Below are 23329 nucleotides of genomic sequence, written 5' to 3' on the forward strand. Positions count from 1 at the left end.
CACATTTTCCTACGATGTGGCTCCGTTTTAATTAACTGACTTAAAGAGACGCAGGTTGTTCAAAACTATAAAAAGACAAAGTGCGGATGTGTCGTCCGTCACAGGAAATCCTCCTCATGCAGGTTTTAAATTAAAAAGTTTAATTGATCTGGTTGAAAATAATTAGTGAACGTTTATCGGATTAAAAACTGGATTTTCAGCCTCGTTTGTAACTTGTCACCCATTCTGAACCGTTTTAAAGATGGAGACGACCATATTTGGTTAAGAGGGTGGAGCTAAAATGTCTGAAACATGATTGGACGGAGCGGTTTTATCTTTGAGGTCAACGGTTCTTTAAGTTCAGTTCTTCAGTTGATTTCCTGTCGACTTGTGAGAAGATGGACTCGATGCTCATCACCCGCCACCGACGGAGAACGAGCGATACGGTTTTTACCTCCGTCTCTGGGGTTTTCAGCAAAATATCTAATGAACCATGGACGGGTTTTAACGAAAGGTTCAGAATGAGTGTAAATGTGCAACTTATTAAAGTTTAGTCAACCCCTGGTCAAGATGGCCGCCACAGCCAACTGACCTTAGAAAACACATGAACTGAAATTTAGCTGAGAGTCATACTCTGAGCGTCGTGCGACGTCTTGAACTGTCAACCTAGTTTGCCTGTTAGCAAAATATCTCATGAACCAATGAGATCTGATTGAACTGACAGATTGCTGCCACAGCTTCTGTCACTTGTACAGATGTTGAGCTGATACTGGGTGTGGCAGAAGAGACGATCATCTCGCATCTTGGAATCTTGTGCAAAATGGTTCCAACTCATTTTTCAGATGCTAAAACTCTAAAGGCTCGAAGGAACGGCTGATCTTTAATTTATTTGAGATATCGATGTTTGAACAAAAGTTTGCCAGACTACTTCCCACCAGCTCCACATCTGTAGTTCATCTTTAACATCTGTACACTAGCGTTGTAGTACTCGAGACCAGTCTCAAGACCACTTTTTGATGGTCTCGGTCTCGTGCGTTGAGGACTTGGGATTTTATTTCAAGACCACAACTGTGTGAATATCAGTAAACTGCCACAATATTCTCCTGTTTATTTGTTAACATATTGATTTAAATCCGAGCGATAACGTGACTCGTTGCTAAATTCATGGTTTTGTTACCGCTGTCACGCCCGCACGCGTCACTCCCAGTGTGGCCAGATTGGGCGGTTTTCATTCTGATTTTGCTGGGAACTCTGGGAAGATTTTTGTTGGATTGTTGCATTTTGCCACATATTGTTAAATTAGCTTGGCTTGTACCGACGTGTGTTCATGTTCAAACTGTAATTATACTCTAACAATATGTTGTTTGGGCTGAAAACCTCGACTCTACCTGGCAACACTGGTCACTCCAAGAAAGTGAGAAGTGACTGGGTGCAGCAGAAGTCTGCCATGTCATCACAAAGAGTAACTAATATCCATTTATGCAACTTTTTAGATGTGTATCTACTTTATTGAAACCGCTGTGCAACTGATTATCCTTGTTCTTGAGTTCAGACGTATGAAAAGTGTTTTGCCACTTCAGTTTTTTAAGACTTGGCTTGTGATGAAGCTGCTTCCAATCTAACGTTGTGTAATTTTATTGTTGAATCACATGGATGTCTGATTTCTTTATGTAGCTTTGAAAATTTATAAAAGCTGATAAGATTCATTCAAAAGCAAAGTTGCAAAATGTAACTTTTATAAAAATATTTATTTATATCTTGACTACAACCCTACTGTACGATTTGGTCATTTGTCTTGTTTATTCTGGGTTAATCCTGCTCCATCGCAGGTGGAGAACATTGTTACTTGTTCTGTGTTGAGGTTCCAGTCAAACAAAAACCACTGCATCAACAAGCAAATTAAATATTCAGTGTAATATTCAAGTTTGTATATATAAATTGTGTAATTGAGCGTCTATGTTGCACTTTTTTGTTTTTACCACTAGATGTCACTAAGTTCCAACAATGCACGTGATGTGAGCCAGTTGACAACTGGAGCTTGAAATCTTGTTTGTGGCGTCTGATCCTGCAGAAGTGTGTTCACCATGCAGGGGTGAATACTCTCAAAAGAAAGTGTTTGTAGAAATGTTTGAACAAATCACAATTATTATTTTGTATTTATAGTTTTGTGGCCACAAGAAAAGACGTGTTCTCTCCTGGCAGAGCTTCACTCCACCAGAGGCGATAAAAAGATGGAGGTGAATTCACAGCGCAGTTTAAAAGACGTGTCAACTTTATTATGGCACTTTGTACGTGTCGGGTTACAAAGCATTTCACAAGTCAGAACATGTGGAAACAGATGCTCACATTCAACATTAGATGCGTCTCGACTACCTGATTTAATGTCACATTCTTCAAGTTTTAATATAATCACATGCTAGAAAATAAAGCTAAACGCTCGTGGTTGCTACAGTTGTTCCTCTGACCTTTATTCTACGTAAAAACCTCAGTTCAGACGTCTCGACTTCAGCCAAAAATACAGATATGTGCAAGAAACTGTACAAAATCCATTCGTTTCTGCAAAAGTTAAGGTATGTGAACATACATGAAACAAGAGTTCAGGGAAACGGGTTGCATCAAAGTGCTACGAGACGGTTCGTTGGCACGCACGGAGAAACATTTACAGTATTTACATCAACAGTTGTCATGCATCAAAACGTAAAATGATCACATTCCGTATGGAAACGTTTCTAAATGTTCCTCTTCTGTGCAGGATGTGGGAACGAACAGACGATGACGTTAGGCCTGTCACGATAACAAATTGTGTTGGGCGATTAATTGTCTCAGAAATTATCGCGATAAATGATATTTGAAATTTGACAATTTGTTTTGTGTAGTACTTTGACCACTAGATGGCAGTATAAGACGGATGGATGGTGGTCCTTCCTTTTTTGGGGGGGTTCTAGAAATGGTGGACGCTCTATGGTTTCAGCTCTTTAGCATTTTTCACACAAAACTTTTAATTTTTTTAAAAAAATCAGTAAACAAGTTCTCTGCTTCTTTTTGCAGAAAACAACTTTTTAGACGAAGACACGGGCTTCAACTGTGAATTTGAAGTTTCTGTTAGCTGCTTTTAACGATCCAAAAACGTGATTTTGGATCGTTAAAAGGGAGTCGTCCAGTGTCTTCAGTAGAAACGATAAAGCCCATGAATGAAAATGAGCTCGATAATTTTTGATTTATCGCGACAAGCCTAATTGATGCGAGTTACTGTGAACTAATCTGCATGAGAATCAAACATTTTGATTGAATTACAGGTTAAATTATTAGAAAATAAATTGCATAAAAGTCTAAACACAGATGTTCATGGTCCCGATTGTAAACAGTGTAGGAGCAAACTTTTTTAAAAATCACGTTAATAATTTAATCTCCTGGCCTTTGAAATAAATCGCCTTGGTGGTTTCTATCAGAGGAGCTCCTCTGACTGGAAACGCATCCTCGTGCAGATTAACTAGTACTCAAATTTAATAAATGAAGCAGTTTGAACTTTTTCCCTTCACATTTCTACATTGAAGCAATCTGCTTAAAAAAACCATCTGTATGCAACATTAAGATAAATAAACCAGTATCTGACTGGTGTGATGGATTTTGAGCTCTGTCCAGAATATTCCAGTAGATTAAATTATAAAGGTGAATGCTGGTCACTCCAGATTCAGAGACGTCTGTGTATTTTCTCAAGTTGCTTCCTGTCAAAGTGGCACATGCAATAAGGACCTGACGGGACAAATTAAAGTTTATTGTGTGAACTTTTGCCTTGGGGACATTTAAACTACCAGCTTAGTCGTGATGATTCCCAAAAGGCACTTCCCATGCTAATAAAAAGTTAAATAAGGTACTGTGTCATTACTCAACAAAGATGCTTCCTTTAAAAGAACATCCTTATAATTTACTGCTAAATGAAGGTTTTAGGACATCTGGACCAATTCTAAAAAACTTTCTGTAATCTGAGGTAATTCTTTCACTTTTCAGGCTCCGGGCCGACCGAGTCACAGGAAGACCAGTGCAAGATTTGCGCAGTGGCGCAGTGTTTAGGTCCGCACCCAGCTGATGGGCACCCAGAAGGACTCCCGCTCCAACCTTTCCAAAACCCCTCTCAGTTCTGAACAAGCACTGGCCGAGTCCTCTTTGACCAGAACCCGGTCCACCAGGTGTCCGTACTGCTGATCGATCTGAGCTGCAGACTGACGCATTTCCTGGAGCTCTTCATCCTGAGGAGGAAGAAGACGTGAGACGGTGTACACGAAGAGACATGACACGTATTTATTCCTGGGGCTCTACTGTAGAAATGATTATGGGTCCAACGTCCTGTCGGACAGGAAGTAGCGGAGTATTTGAGAGTAATTTACATCCAGTTTAGCAGATCAAACTGTTTTGTTCACATTTATTTAACCAGATCAAACTAACTCTGTGGCTACAACAACAGAAAATGTTCCTGTTCCTCCATCACCTACCTACAGATGAGAAGGTGGTGAACTTGACACCGAACGTGTTTAACTTAACAAACGGCCGACAGAGGAACTCCTGGATCCTCAGAAGGATTGAAGAGAAGATCACGTATGATTTCAAGTGTATGGAGGGAACAACATTAAAGTATTTGTTCATCTTTAATATTAAGATGAGCTCAGTGATGGAGGGCTTTAAATTAAATTGTGTCCCACTGCTTAACAAAACACGACTGACCTTGTATAAATACTAATACACAGACATTTTCATGTTGTTCATCACTTCACCATCTGAAACAACCAAATATGTTTGTAGGTGAAATCTGCAGCCACTTCTTCAGGTCGTCCTCCATCCTCACAATTTAAATCCAAAATTATTGGAGAAACTACATTGAACTGTTTGCACAGAAACTAATGCTGGTTTTGTTCTGTGTCATAAGGTGGATAAAAAAAACAGCAGCTGTTCGTTTGACGTCGATCAATATGGATAACTTACTGTAAAACGTGTCATTTAACAATTTGTTTCAAAATATCTGAACTATCGCTTTAAGTAAAAGGCAGCCATGTTGTTGCATAAATCATCTGTACCACTGACTTTGTGATGTTTTATTTTAATTCAGAACTAGAGTGCACCAGGTTAGCTGTTACCTCTGGAGTGGACTTTTCTTGTTCTACCGTTCGTGAATATTTGGGTCATTATTATGTGAAACTACACCTGGACCTTAACTGGTTTCCTTGTATAACTTTTTGTAATAAACTGGTGCTGCAGGACTCACCGTGACGCGGCCGTGCTCTCCCCCTCCTGGTGAGGTGGCTGCGCTGCGCCGACGTCTGCTCTCGGGGATGCGAGGTTTGACGAAGACGACGTACGGCTTGAACTCTGCCGTCCGTAGCCGCCTCAGAGCCTGGAGAGAAGAAAGTCGAGGGTCGGGAAGGTTCGGTGCGCACTGTGTTTCTCATCGTGTGTTAAGAACCTACCTCAGGCTGCACATCAACGATGCACATCTTGTTCTTGGCCTGCACAGAGCGGATCGCCTCGATACTGGTGCCATACTGGTTCTCCTTGTACTCCCCGTGTTCTATAAACCTGTGGAGGGTAAAACTTTTACCACGACAAGAATCACACGCCTTCAAATAAAAGTAACGCAGGAGATCATTACTTGTTGTTTAAAACATCTGCATCAAACAGCTGTTTCGTGACGAAGTGGTACTCCACACCATCTTTCTCCTGCGCCTTCTTGGGCCTGGTGGTATCTGATGGAGCGGGAGAAAGTTTTTGTTGTGAAATTGTTCAATTATCGGGCAACGTTCAGTTCAAAACGGTGACTTACGTGGAACAGCTACAGCGTAACGATGTGGATTTTCAGCGATCACTCGCTGCTTCAGTTCATTGATGCGTGCTCCGAGTGATCCTTTGGAAGAACAAAAAAACATGTCACCTCTTGGTCATTTGTCTAGGCCTTCAAATATGGAATTTATTTACACTTTTTAACTTAAAACCAATAATTATTCTAGATTAATGAAATTAAATATGGGGGGAAAACTGATGCACGTGTTCAGCAATGGTAGGATCCACATGTTGGAACTGTCATTTAGTCTAAAGTAGTCCCTCGTTTATCGAGGGGATCTGAACCCTGAAGCCCCACGATAAGTGAAAAACCACGAAGTAGGAATGTAAGTACTAGTTTATTTTAGTATTTATATATATGTTAAGCATTTTAAACCCGTCCCACACTCTTGCGATGTTCTAAACAATGTTTCTAAACGCTCTGCCTCCTCTGCTCTTGGCCACGCCCACTTCTCCGCTCTGCACACAGAACAGCTGATCCTGCAGTATGGCCTGCACAAAGGTGCAGCAGGTGTTAAATAATTTATTTTAAATAAAAATTCCATCAATCAGCCAATTGAGTGTCATGTCCAGTCTTATTTTGAAAAACCGCGATGAATGAACCGTGAAGTAGCGAGGGACTACTGTACAGCCCAACAACTGACATCATGAAGACCAAGAACCGTCCACACTGGTCAGTTGGGTTTTAAACATTTCCCAAACCCTTAAAACAAACTTTCAACCTCAATAATTTAAAGTATTTGTTGTAAATGTAAAAATCCAATTAAATTCCAGGTTTGAAGGCAACAAAATAAGAAAACTTCCAGTGTACGATGACGGGAAACAACTTTTCTTCAGACTCACCGATTAGGACCACCAGACGAGGTCGCTCGTTGGGTCTCTGCTGGAAGCGGGTCACCTCCTCGTACGTCAAGAACTCTGGCTCCCCGATGTCAGAACCCTCTCCTGACGATCCCCGTCTGTCTTTACGACTCAGACGAAAACTCCTCCGTAAACCAGCTACAGGTGGAAAGACGGAAAGAAAAGAGCAGAAAGGGTGAAACGTCTGGGTCTCGTGTACGTGACTCAGCCGTGCACATTAACACAATCGTACACCAGATGTCATGCATTAATAAACGTTTGTGTCAACGAGGTCTTGATTTTGTTCACATGCAGTTCATAAACATGTTTAGTGCTGAAAATGACTCGTTGGCTCCGTCACTCGTCAGAGACAAGTTCAATATGTTCCTTCATTACAGTCGGTGCTGAGGCAGGACCTCCAGGACCGCCTGGCCCTGGGAGACGCCACGCTAAATGACAGGGGCCGGCTGCAGAGTCTCCCACGGTCAGAACAGTCTGGAACACCCCCCTCCCTTGCAGGAATGAGCAGGGCACTGTACCTGAATAAAATTCCCAGGAAAACACCTGGCCACAGGAGGGCGTCACCGCTTTACACTTAGGAGAGACTATAACTGGCGTTAGAGCATCACCTCCACGACAAGGGTGAACGAGCAACAAACGTGCCTGGTGTGGTGTGCAATGTGACCAAGACCCTCAAAGGAAGGGGTGGGGGGAGGGTGGGGGGGACAGCACTGACAGTTCGGAGGGAGGGGAGGGTTCAGCTGGGAGCAGGAAGCGCACGTTCTGTTTATGAAGTGCTGGTCACGGAGGAAGAAGCTGCGTTTCAGTCACTCCTCAAGCTCAGCAGCATGGGGGGGGGGGGGGGTAAATGATGTTCAGGTTCATTAGACGGGGGGCAGTGGGGATCTAAAGATAATTAAAATGTATTTTCACAAAATTAGAGGAACGTTAAATTTTTTAAAATGTTAAATAGAGAATAATTTTCCTTTGGTTATCAAAGATTTAAAAAATATATTTATTCAAGTTAAAAGTGTTTCTCACCACAGCAGCTGACGGGACCTCGACTGGTTTAAAAAAAAAAAAAAAACAACGGCCCCATCAACATGGTCTAAAATTATTTTATCAGTTTTTAATTTAATTAGCTTTCTGGAGATCATCTCCAGATGTTTTATGACCTTTTGACCTTTAACTAGTCGGTTGATCTTCAGAAATCAGAGCAGATGAACTCTTGATTATGTCAATATTTTATTTTATGAATTTAAATTACTTCAACTACTGTTTAAAATATTCGCCCGCCTTCTCATCCTTCAACCCCCGACAGTCATTTCAACACACAACCCAATGCACTGGGGGGGGGTGCAGCAGGCAGAAGAGGAAGAGGAGGAGACAGATGTGCAACGCTCTCACCTATGTACTGTCCATTGAAATAGCCCTCACAGTCACAGTCTTCTGTAGGGAGGCAAGCAGGGGAGAGAGGGGGTAAGCACTGGGTACAGACCTGGAAAAGTAAGGCGGGTGGGGGCACAGCCCAACAGGAGGGAGGCAGGAGGAGGAGGAGGAGGAGGAGAGGGTGAAGGTGCAGCCCACAGATAATGAAGGAGTGCTACCAGAGGCAAGAACGATTAATAAATGCTGGATAAAAAAATCTGTTTTTCTGCTGTCGGCCAAATCTCTGTCGACCCCCCCCCCTCAAACAAACACTGCAAAATGTGTAAAAAAAAAAATACAGATCATTAGACAACAAAACACAGGTTTAAAGTCTCCGGGTGTGTCGTTCTACTTGGACATCACCTGTTAACACACACACACACACACACACACACACACACACACACACACACACACACACACACACACACACACACAATGTACATAAACACTGAGGTGGAGCAGCTTCCAAGTTCCTCGGCGTTCGCACCCCTGAGGATCTGTCCTGGACTTTACAAACTGTGGTCAAGAAAGCCCGACAAAGACTCTACTTCCTAAAAAGACTAAAGAAGTTTGGTACGAGCACCAGCATCCTCACCAACTTTTATAGGTGCACCACTGAGAGCCTGCTGACAGGCTGCATCACAGGGTGGCACCAGTCAGAAAGCTCTACAGAGGGTGGTGCAAACAGCAGAGGACATCACTGGTAGCAGTCTCCACACCATCCAGGACATCTACTACAGCCGATGTCTGCGTAAAGCACGCAGCATCATGAAGGACCACACCCACCCAGCACAAGGACTCTTCCATCTACTCCCCCCAGGCAGACGATACAGGAGTCTGTCATCATGTACAAAAAGACTCAAAGACAGTTATTGTCCCCAAGCTGTCAGATTACTGAACTCTTGATAAATAACACGGAACAACTGACAATTACTTTGCACCACGCCACGTCTGTGACAGCTAATATATTTATTATTTATTGCTGCTGCATTATGTGGCTGTATCGTGTTTGTCACTACCGGACCATCATAATTCAATTAATCTCAATGTTACTCACTACTCGTGCAATAACCTGTCACTCAACCTGTGGTTTATGTTAATGTACAATATGCATCATGTGCATTTAATCTAACATCACGATATTACTACCTGTGAAAGATGTATACCAATTCATCCTACTTGCACCGTTATATTCTACCATGTTGTTCACCATATTTCTTTTGGACCTTGTAAATACTATATTTGTTTTGTACTTTTTGGTACTTTATTTTGTTCCTTATTGCATGTTTTAGTATTTATTGTTTTTTATTTATTTATCGCAAGTCAAATTGGTTCTTCTCATCCTGAACATTTCGTTCCACTGTCGACCTCGTGTTAACCTGCATATGACAAACAACATAACACGCTTTAAGGCGTCACCATCACTGTGTATTTGGAGGGGGGGGGGGGTGTCTGGTGACTGCAAATGTACCCACCTTTATCACATCCTTGTTCAGCTGATACAGAACGCAGCGAAGAAGAGTAAAAACAGTGTTAGACACGGTACAAGAGCAGGTTTTGTTTGCAGAACGCTTAGAATTAAGAGAATGATGCTAAGCTGACGTCAGATAAGTGTGTATGTGTGTTGGGGGGGCACATTTAAAAGCTGCTGCTGGTTGACTAAACAGAGCATGGAGGGAGGCCAGGACCAGTTCTGCTGCAGCGTGGAGCAGCACAGCTAGCTGCCTTCCAGCTAAGCTCTCGTCTCCTTCGTGGTTCGGGCCTCATGGGATCGCCCGCGGCGTGTGCACCTCTTTATCCACTCACCTGCACGTTTACATGTTCCTTAAAGCATCAGGTGAGAAGGGCGGTGTGTGGTTGAAGCAGGGAGCAGCTGTTGTTTTGCTGCCTGGATCTACTTAGGCTGAACTTGCAGCTTGCCAGATGGACTAAACATGAAAGAGATTAATTCATAATCCTCCCTCCATCTCTGTGACTCTTCATCTCCCTCTCATCCTTTTAAAAACCTGCCTCTACCAGAGGATGGACGATAAATACTAATAAATTAAGGCAGAAGAATACCAATAGATAGACAAAGGTCTCTAAATGTTACAAAGACATTATTGTGCTGTAATAACTGAGTTTATTAGTAAAGAAGGAAAACAATAAAGTAAAATGTTCTCATTACAGAAAGATGCAGGAGATGATGTGAAACTCGAAGGAGCAGAAACTTACACAACGGCTTTTTAGGGGATTTGGGGTTCGGGAGCGTGCCCATTTTCATCCTGTAGGCCAGTCGCCTGGAAGAACGTGCACAGCAAACAGGATAAATGCAGGAGGAAAGGAAGCAAAGAGGAAATAAAGATAAAAACAAGGTAGAGCAAAACAAAAATAAAATTGATGGGTTAGACGTTTAAGACGGCTGTTTTTGTATCCGACGTTTTATCACAGAAAAGAAAAAGTCGATATTTTTTACCCGCGTTTGTTACAAAACTACCTCGTAAATCACAGCGGAGTTCAAATAAACTTTCAGGAATTAATCGCCGGACGTTCTTCTATAACGAATTATCCTTAGAAGTCAACGCAAATCAAGATGGCCGCCAAGCAACACAAAACTGACTCCAAACCAATCGATTTAAAAAGTGGTTGTGGCTGTGATTCATCCTCAACACATAACTGCAATAAAACGTTTGCGTTAACTGTCTGTCTGTTAGCAAAATATCTGTTGAACCACTGCATTTTTCAGAAGGTAATTCTGAAACTCCAACTACCTCCATGTCTCCTCTGTCTTTTTCCTGGCAGCTGCATTTCTAACATCCTTCTACCAGTATACCCACTGTCCTTCCTCTGGACATGTCCAAACCACTGCTCCTCCTCTGGACATGTCCAATGTCCAAGCCTTCTCAGTCTGCCGTCTCTAACTTGATCTCCCAGTTGTTCATCCTGTGCTGTACCTCTGATGATCTCAGTCCTAATCTTATCCATCCTCGTCACTCCTCAGGAGAACCTCAACATCAATTCTGCCACTGTCTCGTGTCTTTTTGTCCATGTCTCTGTCTCCAACTTTTCCTTTAAACACTTTCAACAAGTAATAGAAGCATTGCTTCATAATCTAGAGGCGCACGTGCTGTCCTGCTCTGCATCTCTGCTCAGGCTGCGGTCTTTAATCCAGTCGTATCTGCGGTGTTTGGCAGGAACCCCTCCGGCCTGCGACGATAATCCTGCGGGTGGATTATGACACTCGGCAGCAGCGTCTGCCTCCACATCGCTACATTTCAACTTTGTTTTTTCCGCTGTGCAGCTCCGATGCTCCATCTAATCACAGCTGACCTCTGACAGTAAAACACATGAATGTGGATTTGAAAAGATTAGAAGTGGCCGAATGAAACAAATCAGCGGCATCTGGGTGAAACGTTCAGTCCTGCGGTGAGCTTGCGTTGCACGTTAAGCCGGACGCAGGGAGCGGCTCTCTGGGTGTTCTCACCTCTCCTGGAACTGTTTGGAGGGGATGAGCCCGGCCCGCAGGTTGCTGTCTCCCACTCGTTTGGCCTGCCACCACGTGGGGTCGTCCTGCGTCACCACCTGCAGGATGTCCCCCCGTTTGAAGGGAAGTCCCGCCTCCTGGCAGGGCGTGGCCTTGTCCTCCAGTGGGGTGTAGTCAAACAAGGCTCTCATGTACACCTGTAATAAAATAAAACATACATTTGATCGTATTACTTTGTGTATATAAATAAAAGTACATGAGCTCTCTTTTCTCCACGCTCACCTTGCTGTCTTTCAATCTGTCGTCCTCCTTGATGGCTGGGATTATCTTCAGAGTGATGGAGCCTTGGGACTGGGACTAAAAATAAAAAACAACAATAAAAAAACACCAGGACACAGAAGAAAGAGAAACATAGTTAAGAGAAAAATGTGACTCTACAGGTTTGTTTATTTTGCTCGCTTATAAAACTTGCACATGCTGAGAAATGACGACGCTATTTTGACCAAAGCTTGAAAATAATCTCTCAAGATGTCACGACATGTTGTGAATGACTCTCAGCTACTTCCACATCAAGTCTTAGCTTTAAGTCTGCAGCCATCTTGAATTCGATTGGCTTCAAATTCACTCGTACACAAAAACATTATCGTCCAGACGACAACGATGTTCCTGAACCACGGAACAAGTGAAAAAATATTAGAAGATTCTGTCATTTTCAGTTAAAGCTGAAGTTTAAACAGCTTAAATGTTTATTTATTATTATTATTATGTTTCAGGGTTTGTTCAAAGGCAGTAAAAAATGTATAAAATAAAAAATAGAATGTATTTGACCTGAGACTTCTGGTCATAATAGCGGATACAGCTCGTCATTACAATTAAAAAAAGAAAAACTCATGAATTATGACATTTTGGAGAAGCAGCACCTTCATTAAATGTTTATTTTATTGAGAAATGCCTAAACTGAACGTTTAAACTGTACAACAACAGTGAATGCTTTGAATCGATAATAGGAGTACCACATCCGGCACATTACACGCCCATCGACAATCTAGATGCAGCAATCTCCTGGTTGGACTCCGGGCAAGGACCAACGCAGACATGCTCCTGTTTTTAGTTTTCTACATTCGCCTTATAATCTAACTGTTTCTGCTACTTTTGTTGCCATCTTGTTTTAATTTGTAAATAATAATTAAACAGGGATTAACCTGTTTAAATAAAGGTTGAATGGAAAAAAAATAATAATCTATAGCGATGTTCCAGACAAGCTAAGACCTTATAGAACATTAAAACTTGATTTGCGACCTCGATCTTAGAGCTGGAGTTATGAAAAGTGTATGTGACGCTCTGCCTAGGGATGATGCACATATTTATGAGGCTTTATTAAATTATCTTGAGCAAATCAGAAGTTACGGGTGGAATATGAGAAGGTTTACGGACGTGCACACTATACCATAACACGGCCCGCCTTCGACAGGTCTATTAAAAAAAAGAAATAAAACATACCGGCCTACACAAACTTTTCTTATTAAAATAAATAAATACACTGATGTGAACATTATTATTGTACCAGAATAGTGTGAATGAGTCTGTGTCCATCTTACCAACAACTGACTGATCTCATCCGGCCTCTTCTGGATCACAGACACTCCGTTGACCTCCCTGAGTTCGTCTCCTACGTGGACCAAACCTGTGAGGGAACAACAGACACCTCAGGGTTCTGTTGGACCCGAGAGACACCTCAGGGTTCTGTTGGACCCGAGAGACACCTCAGGGTTCTGTTGGACCCGAGAGACACCTCAGGGTTCTGTTGGATTTGAGACCCAAAAAGCCTCTTTCTCAGATGAGATTTTTTAGAGCTGCAGCCACAACAATGAAACCGAAGCCAACGATCAATACGACTTTCCCAGACCTTTATGTGCTCGCTCGCTCACTCACTCACTCACTCGCTCGCTCACTCAGGTGTATCATGTATCGACCAGGTGCACACGCAGCCTGAGGCCCCACCTGAACAGCTTCACTCCTCACACTGACAGCAGCTTGAATGACCCGACGCTGCAAGAACTCGGAGGAACATTAAAGATTCATGGGTATGGAAACTAATTGGGGGTATCCGACAGGCTTGCGTGTTTTTGATGTCAAACACTTGCACGTGGCGGACATCTCCACGGTAACGCCCATTCGTGGACCTCTGAGAGTGCATCGTGTAATGGATTCTGACTCCGTTTCATTTCCCTCCTGCTGCAGCATCTCTGCCGCTCAGGCCTCAATCTCGACATGAGCTTTTCTTTTGAAGGCCGACATTTATGAACATTTGTCACTTCTTGTTTGGACTAAAAGGTAAAAAAGTGTAACGTAGTCACGTTTGTTTAAAGATCAGAGTCTTTTACGGTCTTATTATCCTACAGTAGTGGCTTCGGTCCATAAATAAAACCTGTGTTGTGAACAAATGTGTTCAAATAAGCATGTGCATGAATGATTAATATTTTATGAACTTGTCCAGCCAGTTAAGGGACTTGTACCTGAACGCAGCTCATTTGAGCAGAATTAATTTATGTTTGGGACAGTGACTGATGCCGTCAACGGAGTGACATTTTAGACCAACCTTCGCCAATAACTGCAGGAAGGAGTCGCCATATTTTCCTCCTCACACGCAGGTTGTGCTGCACAACTCAGTCCGGCTACAAACATCTACCTGCATCTTTGCAAGAACGAGTCATGATCAAATGCACAACTTTCTCCATTTCTTCAAACCTAACAAAGATGAAAGCTTTTACCGAGGTGAGCCTGGTTCTGCAAACAACCCAGGGAAGAGTTCTGCACAGTGGTGTAGTCCACGCGATACGCAGCATACGGAGTATACCCACTAGAAAAGCTTAAGATTTTCAGTATGCCCAATTAAACGTGCCCAGTGATACATGGCATTTCATTAGACACATGTCATCGATACGTTAAACGCAAGTTAAATGCTTCCACAACAATCCATCAGTATGCAGCACTTGTTTAATAAATTATTTTATCCAGTAAATTATTGTATAATTATGTACGCACTACTTAATACTTGAACATGTTTTGCTTTGATACCGTTTTATAAATTCTATAAATGTTTTTAATACCAAGCCAACTGTTGTACAAAGCTTGTTGTTCATTTATTCAAATATAAACAGCAGAGAAATTTGGAAATGTTCAATACGCTTAAAAATCTAAATAAATCGACAGTTACATTGTACTAACCAGTTTAGTTTGGTTTCTAAGCCCAGTATACCCACTACAGAAATGGAGACTACACCACTGGTTCTGCAACAACTCCAACAGCAGATTAAAAGGAAACTTGTGACATTGAGCCCTTTCCAACTTTCTTATCATTCATTGTAAGCAACATGACATAACGGTACAAATGTCATCTTTAATTGACAGAAATTAAGGTTCTGTCAGATGTGCTTGAATAAAAACTGATTTTTATTTAGTATCCATAAATAAAAAAATCACAATGAGCAATTTCTAAGTCTGATTTTTGGACTTCTTTTGGTTTCTGACTAAACTAAATGTTATTGAGGGTAGTTTTATAGGCAATTTGGTTAGAGTTAGACGTGTTATAAGTTATTAATAAGAAAAGCAAACAGATCTAAGAACGTTGAGTTAAAGAGATGGCAGATTAAAATGCAAAAACATTAAGTCCAAACATATTGATCAGGGGTCTTGGAAAACCAGCTCTCGCCTTGAGGTGGTCCGGTGAACCACCAAGTGAAACGGACATGAATTTAAGTTCTCTGTCACCAGAACAAATTCCCGTCATCAGTGAAAATGAAAGGGGGGGGGGGGGGGGGGTTCAATTGCTCTGATTGTGTGGGTCAGTCCTGGATTTTGTCCCCGTCCAACATGAGGAGGGGCGGGATAACAAAATGTCCGGCGTTTGACACGAGCTGGCTGGGCTCACCTGAGTCTGTGTGGGAGGAGACACAGAGGGGCCGTTTCACAGGCTTCCAGTACCAGCAGGAGTCGGCTTACAATAATAATCCTATATTGGCTGTAAAACGCAAGTTCTTCACTTTCTGAAACCATTCGATTTTTCTCTGAGAGCACAAACTAATGCAAAGTTACAATAATGCAAAGCGAGCTTAAAAAATGTTAATGTGTTCTGCCGCTTCAGTTCTTGTAATTAAACCATAACACTAAAATATTAATATTTATATGCTCCAGATTATAGCATAAGTGTGTGTCTGTGTAACATCTAAACATTAGGGATGCACAGTATTATCGGCATGGTATCAGCCGATATTAGCGTTAAAGTTCAATATCGGCCATTCCATCAAAACAACTCACCGATATAAAAGATTCTGTTTTTGTACGACGACCCAGTGACGAGGATGTCTGCAGCGCCAGCGCAACGTGATGACGTCACGCGCATTTTCCTGATCTGATCACGGCGGAGAGGAAAATTCAAAATGGCGGCGGTGTGGAAGATTTTTTTCGTTGAGGATGTCGGATTCTGAAGTTTTCTGGACTACGTTGAGCCTCGCTACATCGTCCCCAGTCGGATATTTTTTGGACGTAGCCTTACCCGAGTTACAAGCCGTCATTGAGAAGCTAATAGCCGATAGCACCTGGGTGAGTTTTACCAAAGGCTATGTTGTGACAAAGGAACGTATATAAAAAATATTGTTATCGGTTATCGGCCAAATATCCAGTATTGTGCATCTCTACTAAAAATGATGCAGAAAAACTGGTTCATGCATTTGTCACGTCTAGACTGGACTATTGAGACGGTTTATTATCTGGGTGTCCAAATATTTCTTTAAAACATCTTCAGTTGATCCAAAATGCTGCTGCCAGAGTCTTAACTGGAGCTACTGGGAGAGATCATATCTCTCCAGTTTTAGTTTCTCTCCATTGGCTCCCTGTCAAATCCAGAATAGAATTCAAAATATTACTTCTAACCTACAAAGCTCTCAACAACCTAGCTCCATCTTATATTACAGATCCTTTTGTTCCATATTTTCCTAACAGAGCACTTCACTCTCAGACTGCAGGTTTACTTGTGGCTCCTGGAGTTTCCAAAAACAGAATGGGAGGAAGATCTTTCAGTTATCAGGCTCCTCTCTTGTGGAAACAACTTCCAGTTTCTGTCCGTGAGGCTGACACATTGTCCAGTTTTAAAACTGGGATTAAGACTTTCCTTTTTTATAAATCCTATAGTTAGGGTTGGCTTGTTATGCTGCTATAGGCTTAAACTACTAGAGGACAAATTGACCTAATTTCCTTAAATGCTTTGCTAAAATTGAATAGTTTTCATTTGATACTATTTCTATCAACCTGTGATTCTTGACCTGCCATTGTGTATCTATTCCTACCAAACCCAGCCAGTCGAAGCAGCTTGTCCTGATCCTGGTTCTGCTAAAGGTTTCTTCCTCATGAGGGAGTTTTTTCTTTCCACTGTCGCCTTCATGCTTGCTCAAGATGAGAGTTCTGTGATGGAGTCTGCTCCTCAGATAAATAATGTTAAATTATTATTTTTATTAATGTTTCCGTTGACTTATTTTATATATGAATGTTTCTGTTCAGTGCTCTGAGATGACTTCCGTTGTGACTTGGCGCTACATAAAAAAATGAACTGAATTAACCCCTAAACTCGTAAAGTTGTCTCCGAGTCAGTTTCAGGTGTTTGTATTTTATCAAATGTCTGCAAACTTAATTGTACATGTTTTGGCAACAAGTCAAGTTCAAGTTGTGTTTATTTGTCAAATGCACGGTTAACACAGGGTTAAAAGAACAATGAAATGTTTAGGATGAGAAGAACCGATTTGACTCGCTAAAAAAAATCAAAGAACAAACCAACAAGAAATACTAAAAGCATGCAATAAGAGTACACAAAAAAGTACCAAAAAGTGAAAAATTATACAGATATATATTGAACAACACGGTAGAATATAATGGTGCAGCAGGATGAATTGAACAAGACATTGTGTCTGTTTGGATGAGCTGAACTTGATTATATTTAGAATCATACTGAGCTAACTGTACAAAAATGATAAATGATCAAAGATGAAAAATAACGGGTATTAAATGACTAAATGAGCTGAAATACTGTAAATATAATCTCTTTGAATGAAATCATTTCTGGGGAGAAATTTGTCAGTCTGGCAAATTAAAAAAAAGTTTATTTATACTCTGCAAAGGACTTCCTGTGCTATAATTTATTAAAAAATATCTGACAACGCTGTTAAAATTACTAAAATAACTTAAAAGTAAACTAGAGAAAAGTTGTTCAAAACATCTCTTCCTTCAGAATGATGCTTCATTAGAGAACACTATGTACTTTTACTAAGGTCATGTACACAGTATACTGTGTACTTTTACTACAGTCGTGTATCCAGCATACTCTTGACAAAAAAAGCCTTTAAGAAGTGACGTGTCTGCAGGAGAAAGCTCTCAAATGTGTTGTATGGGTGGGAGGGGGTGCTTGGGTGACGTCTAAGTGTAGAAAAAACTTGAGTCACTGTATTTTTTCTGCTTTAATCCCTGCTTTAAATAAACTGAGTGTCTCTTCTGAAGTACAAAGATGAGGAAGTTCGACTCGAGCAGCTCCTAAAAGAGTCTGCCACTCACAAGATGGCTGACTGAGAACATCTGCCTGCAGTAAACTTTGTATATGTTGTGATAATACTTTTTAAATGACATTTTTTGTTGAGATTTGTTGCCTTCTTTGTTGTCAAGGATGCAGATAACCAGAGAGCTTGTTGGAAAACATGAGAAGTTTCCTCATGTTGATTAACTTTGACCTGTGTTTGAAAAAATAAAAATAAAATTATATTTTTACTTTATTTTCAGAGTGTGAGCTTAATCCAGAAATAGTAAAATATGAAAACTGTCATTTTATTTTGGTAAAATGAACTTCCTGTTGAACTGATAACACAACATGTTAGAAAGTTCCAGAAATGTCTAAATTGTAGGTTTACAGATTTAATTTATTTTACATAAAAACAGCTATGGCTGATTAACGTTGGCTTCATTTGCAGAACTTTGAGCTTTTTTCTTTCATTTTATTTTAGCTTTTTTTCCTGCTGACTTTAAATTTGATGAAGTTTAAAGAAGAGAAGAGAAAAAATTGATTTTAAAGGGATTTTAACAAACTAAGCAAGACAAACGTGAATCAATAAGGCTCAGATTTCTGATGTCTGTGCACGGATATCTTGCTCAAGTTCCTGAACGTTGTGATTTGCAGTTGTTGGACTGAGAGGAAACGCTGCTCCTTCTTCAGTAGTCAGAAACAATCAGATGTTTGTTTTGTTATAGCTGCGGTATAAAAACAAATGCACTAATCTTAACGTTAAAAAGAACAACATTAATTCTTCTTTCAACCTGCAGTGGGGTCGTTAAGTTTCTCGTATCAGGTACAAATAAACTGACACGATTAACTCGTCCCACAGATGATCGTAAAAAACACAGAAGCACTTTCAACAAATTCAAATGAAATGAACGTATCAAACATGAACTTCACCTTCTCTGCTTAAGACAGGACATAGAAACCGTACCGCTTCGATCAGCTGCCCCTCCTCTCATTATTCGAGCCACGATCACCACGCCGGTGGCTTCATCTCGCCTGATGGTGGCTCCCTGAAACGGAGAGAAGAAGTCAATAACTGAAATAAACGTCATTCCTCTCCGCGCTCATCCGCTCCTCGTCTCTGAGCTCACCAGAGGCTCTTTGTTCTTCACCAGCCTGACGATCTTCACCGACTCCTCGTCCAGCTCGTCCTCAAAGTCGTCCGGCAGTGGCGGCAGCACGGGGTCAAAGTTCTTCTGGGCCACGGTGTCGTGCACCGAGAGCACGGCCTGATGGGAGAGGGGGAAAACGGGAGCTCGTTAAGGTGAGAGGGACTACAAGCCGTGACGCTCACGTGCAGCTAAAAGTCCGTTCACTTTGAGGTGTGGCGACGTGAGCAGGTGCAGCAGCTCCTTCTCCTCGGTGCTCATCGGTCCTCCCTGCAGCTCCTCTGCCACCTGAACAATCACCACAAACACAAACTCTGAGACCTTAAAACCTGGTGCACACAGGAAAAGTACACTGCAGCTTCCTGTACGCACAGACAGACAGGAAAGATAAGTAGTAAGCAGCTCAGGTCAGCAGTTTCCTCCCACTGGTGAGCAGGACGGAGGCAGGAAGTGGACATTTATTAGATGAGCATCAGGATGAGTCAGCACTTTGAGAACATTAAAATTCCCATTTGATATTTGCGCTGCTCCTCTGTCAGAGTTAACCCAGGAGAGTGAGGAAAAGTCAGTAAAGGTTCGTGACGAACTCACATCTTCAGCCAGAGAGGAGGCGCTGTGGAGGACCGGGGCAGGACTCTGCCGCTCGTACTGCCGCAGCTTCTCGTGGATCTGCAACAGAAACGTTTTTACCAACAGAGCAGAGTTCAGTGCACGTTCGTGACTGGACTGGCAGACATTTATTGTGATTTATATCAGTAGTACAGAAGAGGGAAGTTACGTTAAAACTAAATAAAAACCTGGAATAATCTTCTTAGGCTGTCGCGAAAAACAATAAATCAATTAATCGCATGATAAATGAAAATTATCGACCTCGTTTTCATTTATTGGCTTTATCGTTTCTTCGTCTCTACTGAAGACACTGGATGAGAAAAGGCTCAACTCCGGTGCTCTTCACTGACCCCTCCCTTTCTCTTTAAAATACATTTTAACGTTCAAAATCACGTTTTTGGATTATTAAAAGCAGCTAAACTGAGAAGCTAAGCTACGAGCTAAGCTAACAGGCCGACCTCGGGGGAAAAAACCTCCGTCTTGACAAAGCTCCAAAACTCACAGTTGAAACTCGTGCCTTCGTGTAAAAAGTTGTTTTTCTCTGCAAAAAGAAGCTGAGAACTTGTTTACTGATTTTTTTATTGAAAGCTTTGTGTGAAAAATGCTAAAGAGCTCAAACCACATCGAGCATCCGCCATTTTGAGAACCAAAAAACAGGAAGGAGAGACAGCCCATGTCACGTCGAGGGGCCTCCCTCCCATTTTTCTTAAAAGACACTCTGCTCGCGCCCTCACTATCCATCCTTCGGTTCAAACAGTCTTAAACTGACATCACTAAACATTTCTTCTTACATTTGACAATAATTACTAATTATTGTCAAATTTCAAACATCGTTTATCGCAATAATTTCTGAGATAATTAATCACTCGGCAAAATGTGTTATCGTGACGGGCCTAAATCTTCTGCTAGAAGCACATCTGGATGAGACTGCTTTAATCAACTTAAATGATGATGAAACATAACATCTGATATTTTGGGGGATTCATCACCTTCATGAGGTATGCCAGACTCCTCTCGCTGAAGACGTCTTTGAGGAAGACCATGTCCTCCTTGTGGTTGGCGTCGGGCCGCAGCTGGGAGGTCAGCAGGGCCAGCGTTTCATGAAGCCCTGCACAGGAGGGAGGAAGTCGTGTTAACGGGAACAGATGGAGCGCAGCGAGATTCGAGCCGTACAAACGAAGCCGAGTGGTTCTGACAATTCGTCTTACCTGCTCCTGCTGTGAGAACAGGCATGGCTTCTTTCATGGGTCAGTGAGGCGAGGAGGGGGAATCTGAGGAGGAGAAGTCCAAACAATTTCAGAAAGAGTCTGAAAATGTGATAATCGCTTTGCTGTCCAAAAGTACAGAATACAGATTTAATATTCATGTAACTATAAAAAAAGAAGGATGCTTATATTCAGCTACAGCAGAGAGTCACGTCTGATAATTACAGTCATGAATCATCTCCTTATAGACGTCATGAATTAAAGCCAGGCTGCAGCTCGACTGTGGAGGTGTAGACCGTGTTTGTCTGCTCACAGGAAACCAGTAATCACACCAAACCATTCCAGGTGTGTGTTCAGGTCTGAGAGAAAAACAAATCTTCAAGCAACAGAGTCAGACCTCAGATCTGACAGAAAGGAGCTCAAACTAAAAAAAGACTAAACTAATTTTACAGGAAAAAATGGAAATATTTCAGCATCTACACAAAAATCTCACCGTCAAGATTTGTCTACCTGAAGCTATTCAACAAAGGTCCAGAAGTTCTTGAAGGAATGTGAAGCGCCCACAATGTGTGCTAAACAGCCAACTTAAATTAAAGCTAAATGGTTGCGTCTGGTTGCAGTTTGGCGGAGATGATCGACGGTATAATCTGCCCTCCAGTCATTTTTAATCGCAATGACTCCAAAAGTTGTTCAGTTGATATACAGCATTAGAAGTACATCAAACGATTACTTTCTGAAAGTTTCATTAAAATGCAGGTGCTGGTCATAAAATTAGAATATCATGAAAAAGTTTATTTATTTCAATAATTCCATTCAACAAGTGAAACTTGCATATTATATTAATTCATTACACACAGACTGATATATTTCAAATGTTCTTTTAATCTTGATGATTATAACCCGACAACTAATGAAAACCCCAAATTAAGTATCTCAGAAAATTAGAATATTACTTAAGACCAATTTAAAAATATATATATATATTTTTTTTTTTAAATGTTGGACAACTGAAAAGTATGAGCATGTGCAGCATCAGTACTAAGTTGTTGCTCCTTTTGCCTGGATTACTGCATCAGTGCGTCGTGGCGTGGAGTCCATCAGTCTGTGGCTCTGCTCAGGTGTTCTGATCGTGGCCTTCAGCTCTTCTGAATTGTTTGGTCTGGTGTATCATCTTCTTCACAATATCCCATAGATTTTCTATGGGGTTAAGGTCAGGAGAGTTTGCTGGTCAATTAAGAACAGGGATACCGTGGTCCTTAAACCAGGTACAGGTAGCTTTGGAACAGGTGCCAAGTCCTGTTGGAAAATTAAATCTGCATCTCCATAAAGTTGATCAGCAGCAGCAGGATGCGCTATAAAGCTTCCTGGTAGATGCTGCGTTGACCTTGGACCTCAGAAAACACAGTGGACCAACACCAGCAGATGACATGGCACCCCAAACCATCACTGACTGTGGAAACTTGACACTGGACCTCAAGCAACGTGGATTCTGTGCCTCTCATCTTCCTTCAGACTCTGGGACCTTGATTTCCAAAGGAAATGCAAAATTTACTTTAATCAGAGAAGATAAGTTTGGACCACTCAGCAGCAGTCCCAAGCGAGACGGTTCTGATGCCGTCTCTTGTTCAGGAGGGGCTTGAAACAAGGGATGTGACAGCTAAAACCCATGTCTTGCATACGTCTGTGTGTGGTGGTTCTTGAAGCACTGACTTCAGCTGCAGTCCGCTCTTTGTGAATCTCCCTCACATTATGGAATGTGTTTTGTTTTACAATCCTCTCCAGGGTGCAGTTATCCCTGTTGCTTATACACTTTTTTCTACCACATCTTTTCCTTCCCTTCGACTCTCTATTAAAGTGCTTGGACACAGCGCTCTATGAACAGCCAGCCTCTTTAGCAATTAACTTTTGTGTCTTGCTCTCCTTGTGCAAGGTGTCAACGGTCGTCTTTTGGACAAATGTCACGTCAGCAGTCTTCCCCATGATTCTTTAGCCTACAGAACTAGACTGAGACCAATTAAAAGCCTTTGCAGGTGTTAAAAGAAAGAAACATTTGAAATACATCAGTCTGTATGTAATGAATGGATAAAATATACAAGTTTCTCTTTTTGAATGGAATTACTGAAATAAATCTACTTTTTCATGATGATCTAATTTTATGACCATCACCCGTTTCCTCTGTCTTTTTTCCAGGCAGCTGCACCAATATACCCCTCTGTCCATCCTCTGGACATGTCCAAACCACTGTCTCTCCTCTGGACATGTCCAA

At 41.6% G+C, this 23329-nt stretch overlaps 1 protein-coding gene across 1 annotated transcript in view; it reads right to left on the reverse strand.

The window, feature by feature from the left end:
* Nucleotides 1-3154: 3154 nt before the first annotated feature.
* Nucleotides 3155-23329, reverse strand: part of mpp3a (membrane palmitoylated protein 3a) — a 29567-nt gene continuing 9392 nt past the window's right edge. Inside the window, exons 2-19 of the mRNA XM_037688731.1 lie at nucleotides 21067-21129; nucleotides 20848-20966; nucleotides 19841-19918; nucleotides 19457-19537; nucleotides 19232-19369; nucleotides 19069-19150; nucleotides 13141-13226; nucleotides 11825-11899; nucleotides 11543-11739; nucleotides 10294-10358; nucleotides 9555-9575; nucleotides 8056-8097; nucleotides 6652-6807; nucleotides 5792-5872; nucleotides 5621-5714; nucleotides 5439-5547; nucleotides 5237-5365; nucleotides 3155-4226 (exon numbers count right to left, since the gene is read on the reverse strand). Coding sequence (XP_037544659.1) covers nucleotides 4047-4226; nucleotides 5237-5365; nucleotides 5439-5547; nucleotides 5621-5714; nucleotides 5792-5872; nucleotides 6652-6807; nucleotides 8056-8097; nucleotides 9555-9575; nucleotides 10294-10358; nucleotides 11543-11739; nucleotides 11825-11899; nucleotides 13141-13226; nucleotides 19069-19150; nucleotides 19232-19369; nucleotides 19457-19537; nucleotides 19841-19918; nucleotides 20848-20966; nucleotides 21067-21103 — 1770 coding nt within the window. The 5' untranslated portion in view covers nucleotides 21104-21129 and the 3' untranslated portion in view covers nucleotides 3155-4046. The remainder of the gene's footprint in view (nucleotides 4227-5236; nucleotides 5366-5438; nucleotides 5548-5620; nucleotides 5715-5791; nucleotides 5873-6651; nucleotides 6808-8055; nucleotides 8098-9554; nucleotides 9576-10293; nucleotides 10359-11542; nucleotides 11740-11824; nucleotides 11900-13140; nucleotides 13227-19068; nucleotides 19151-19231; nucleotides 19370-19456; nucleotides 19538-19840; nucleotides 19919-20847; nucleotides 20967-21066; nucleotides 21130-23329) is intronic.

Source organism: Nematolebias whitei, chromosome 15 (genome assembly GCF_014905685.2).
Source record: "Nematolebias whitei isolate Nwh7 chromosome 15, NemWhi1, whole genome shotgun sequence".
Lineage (NCBI taxonomy): Eukaryota > Metazoa > Chordata > Actinopteri > Cyprinodontiformes > Rivulidae > Nematolebias > Nematolebias whitei.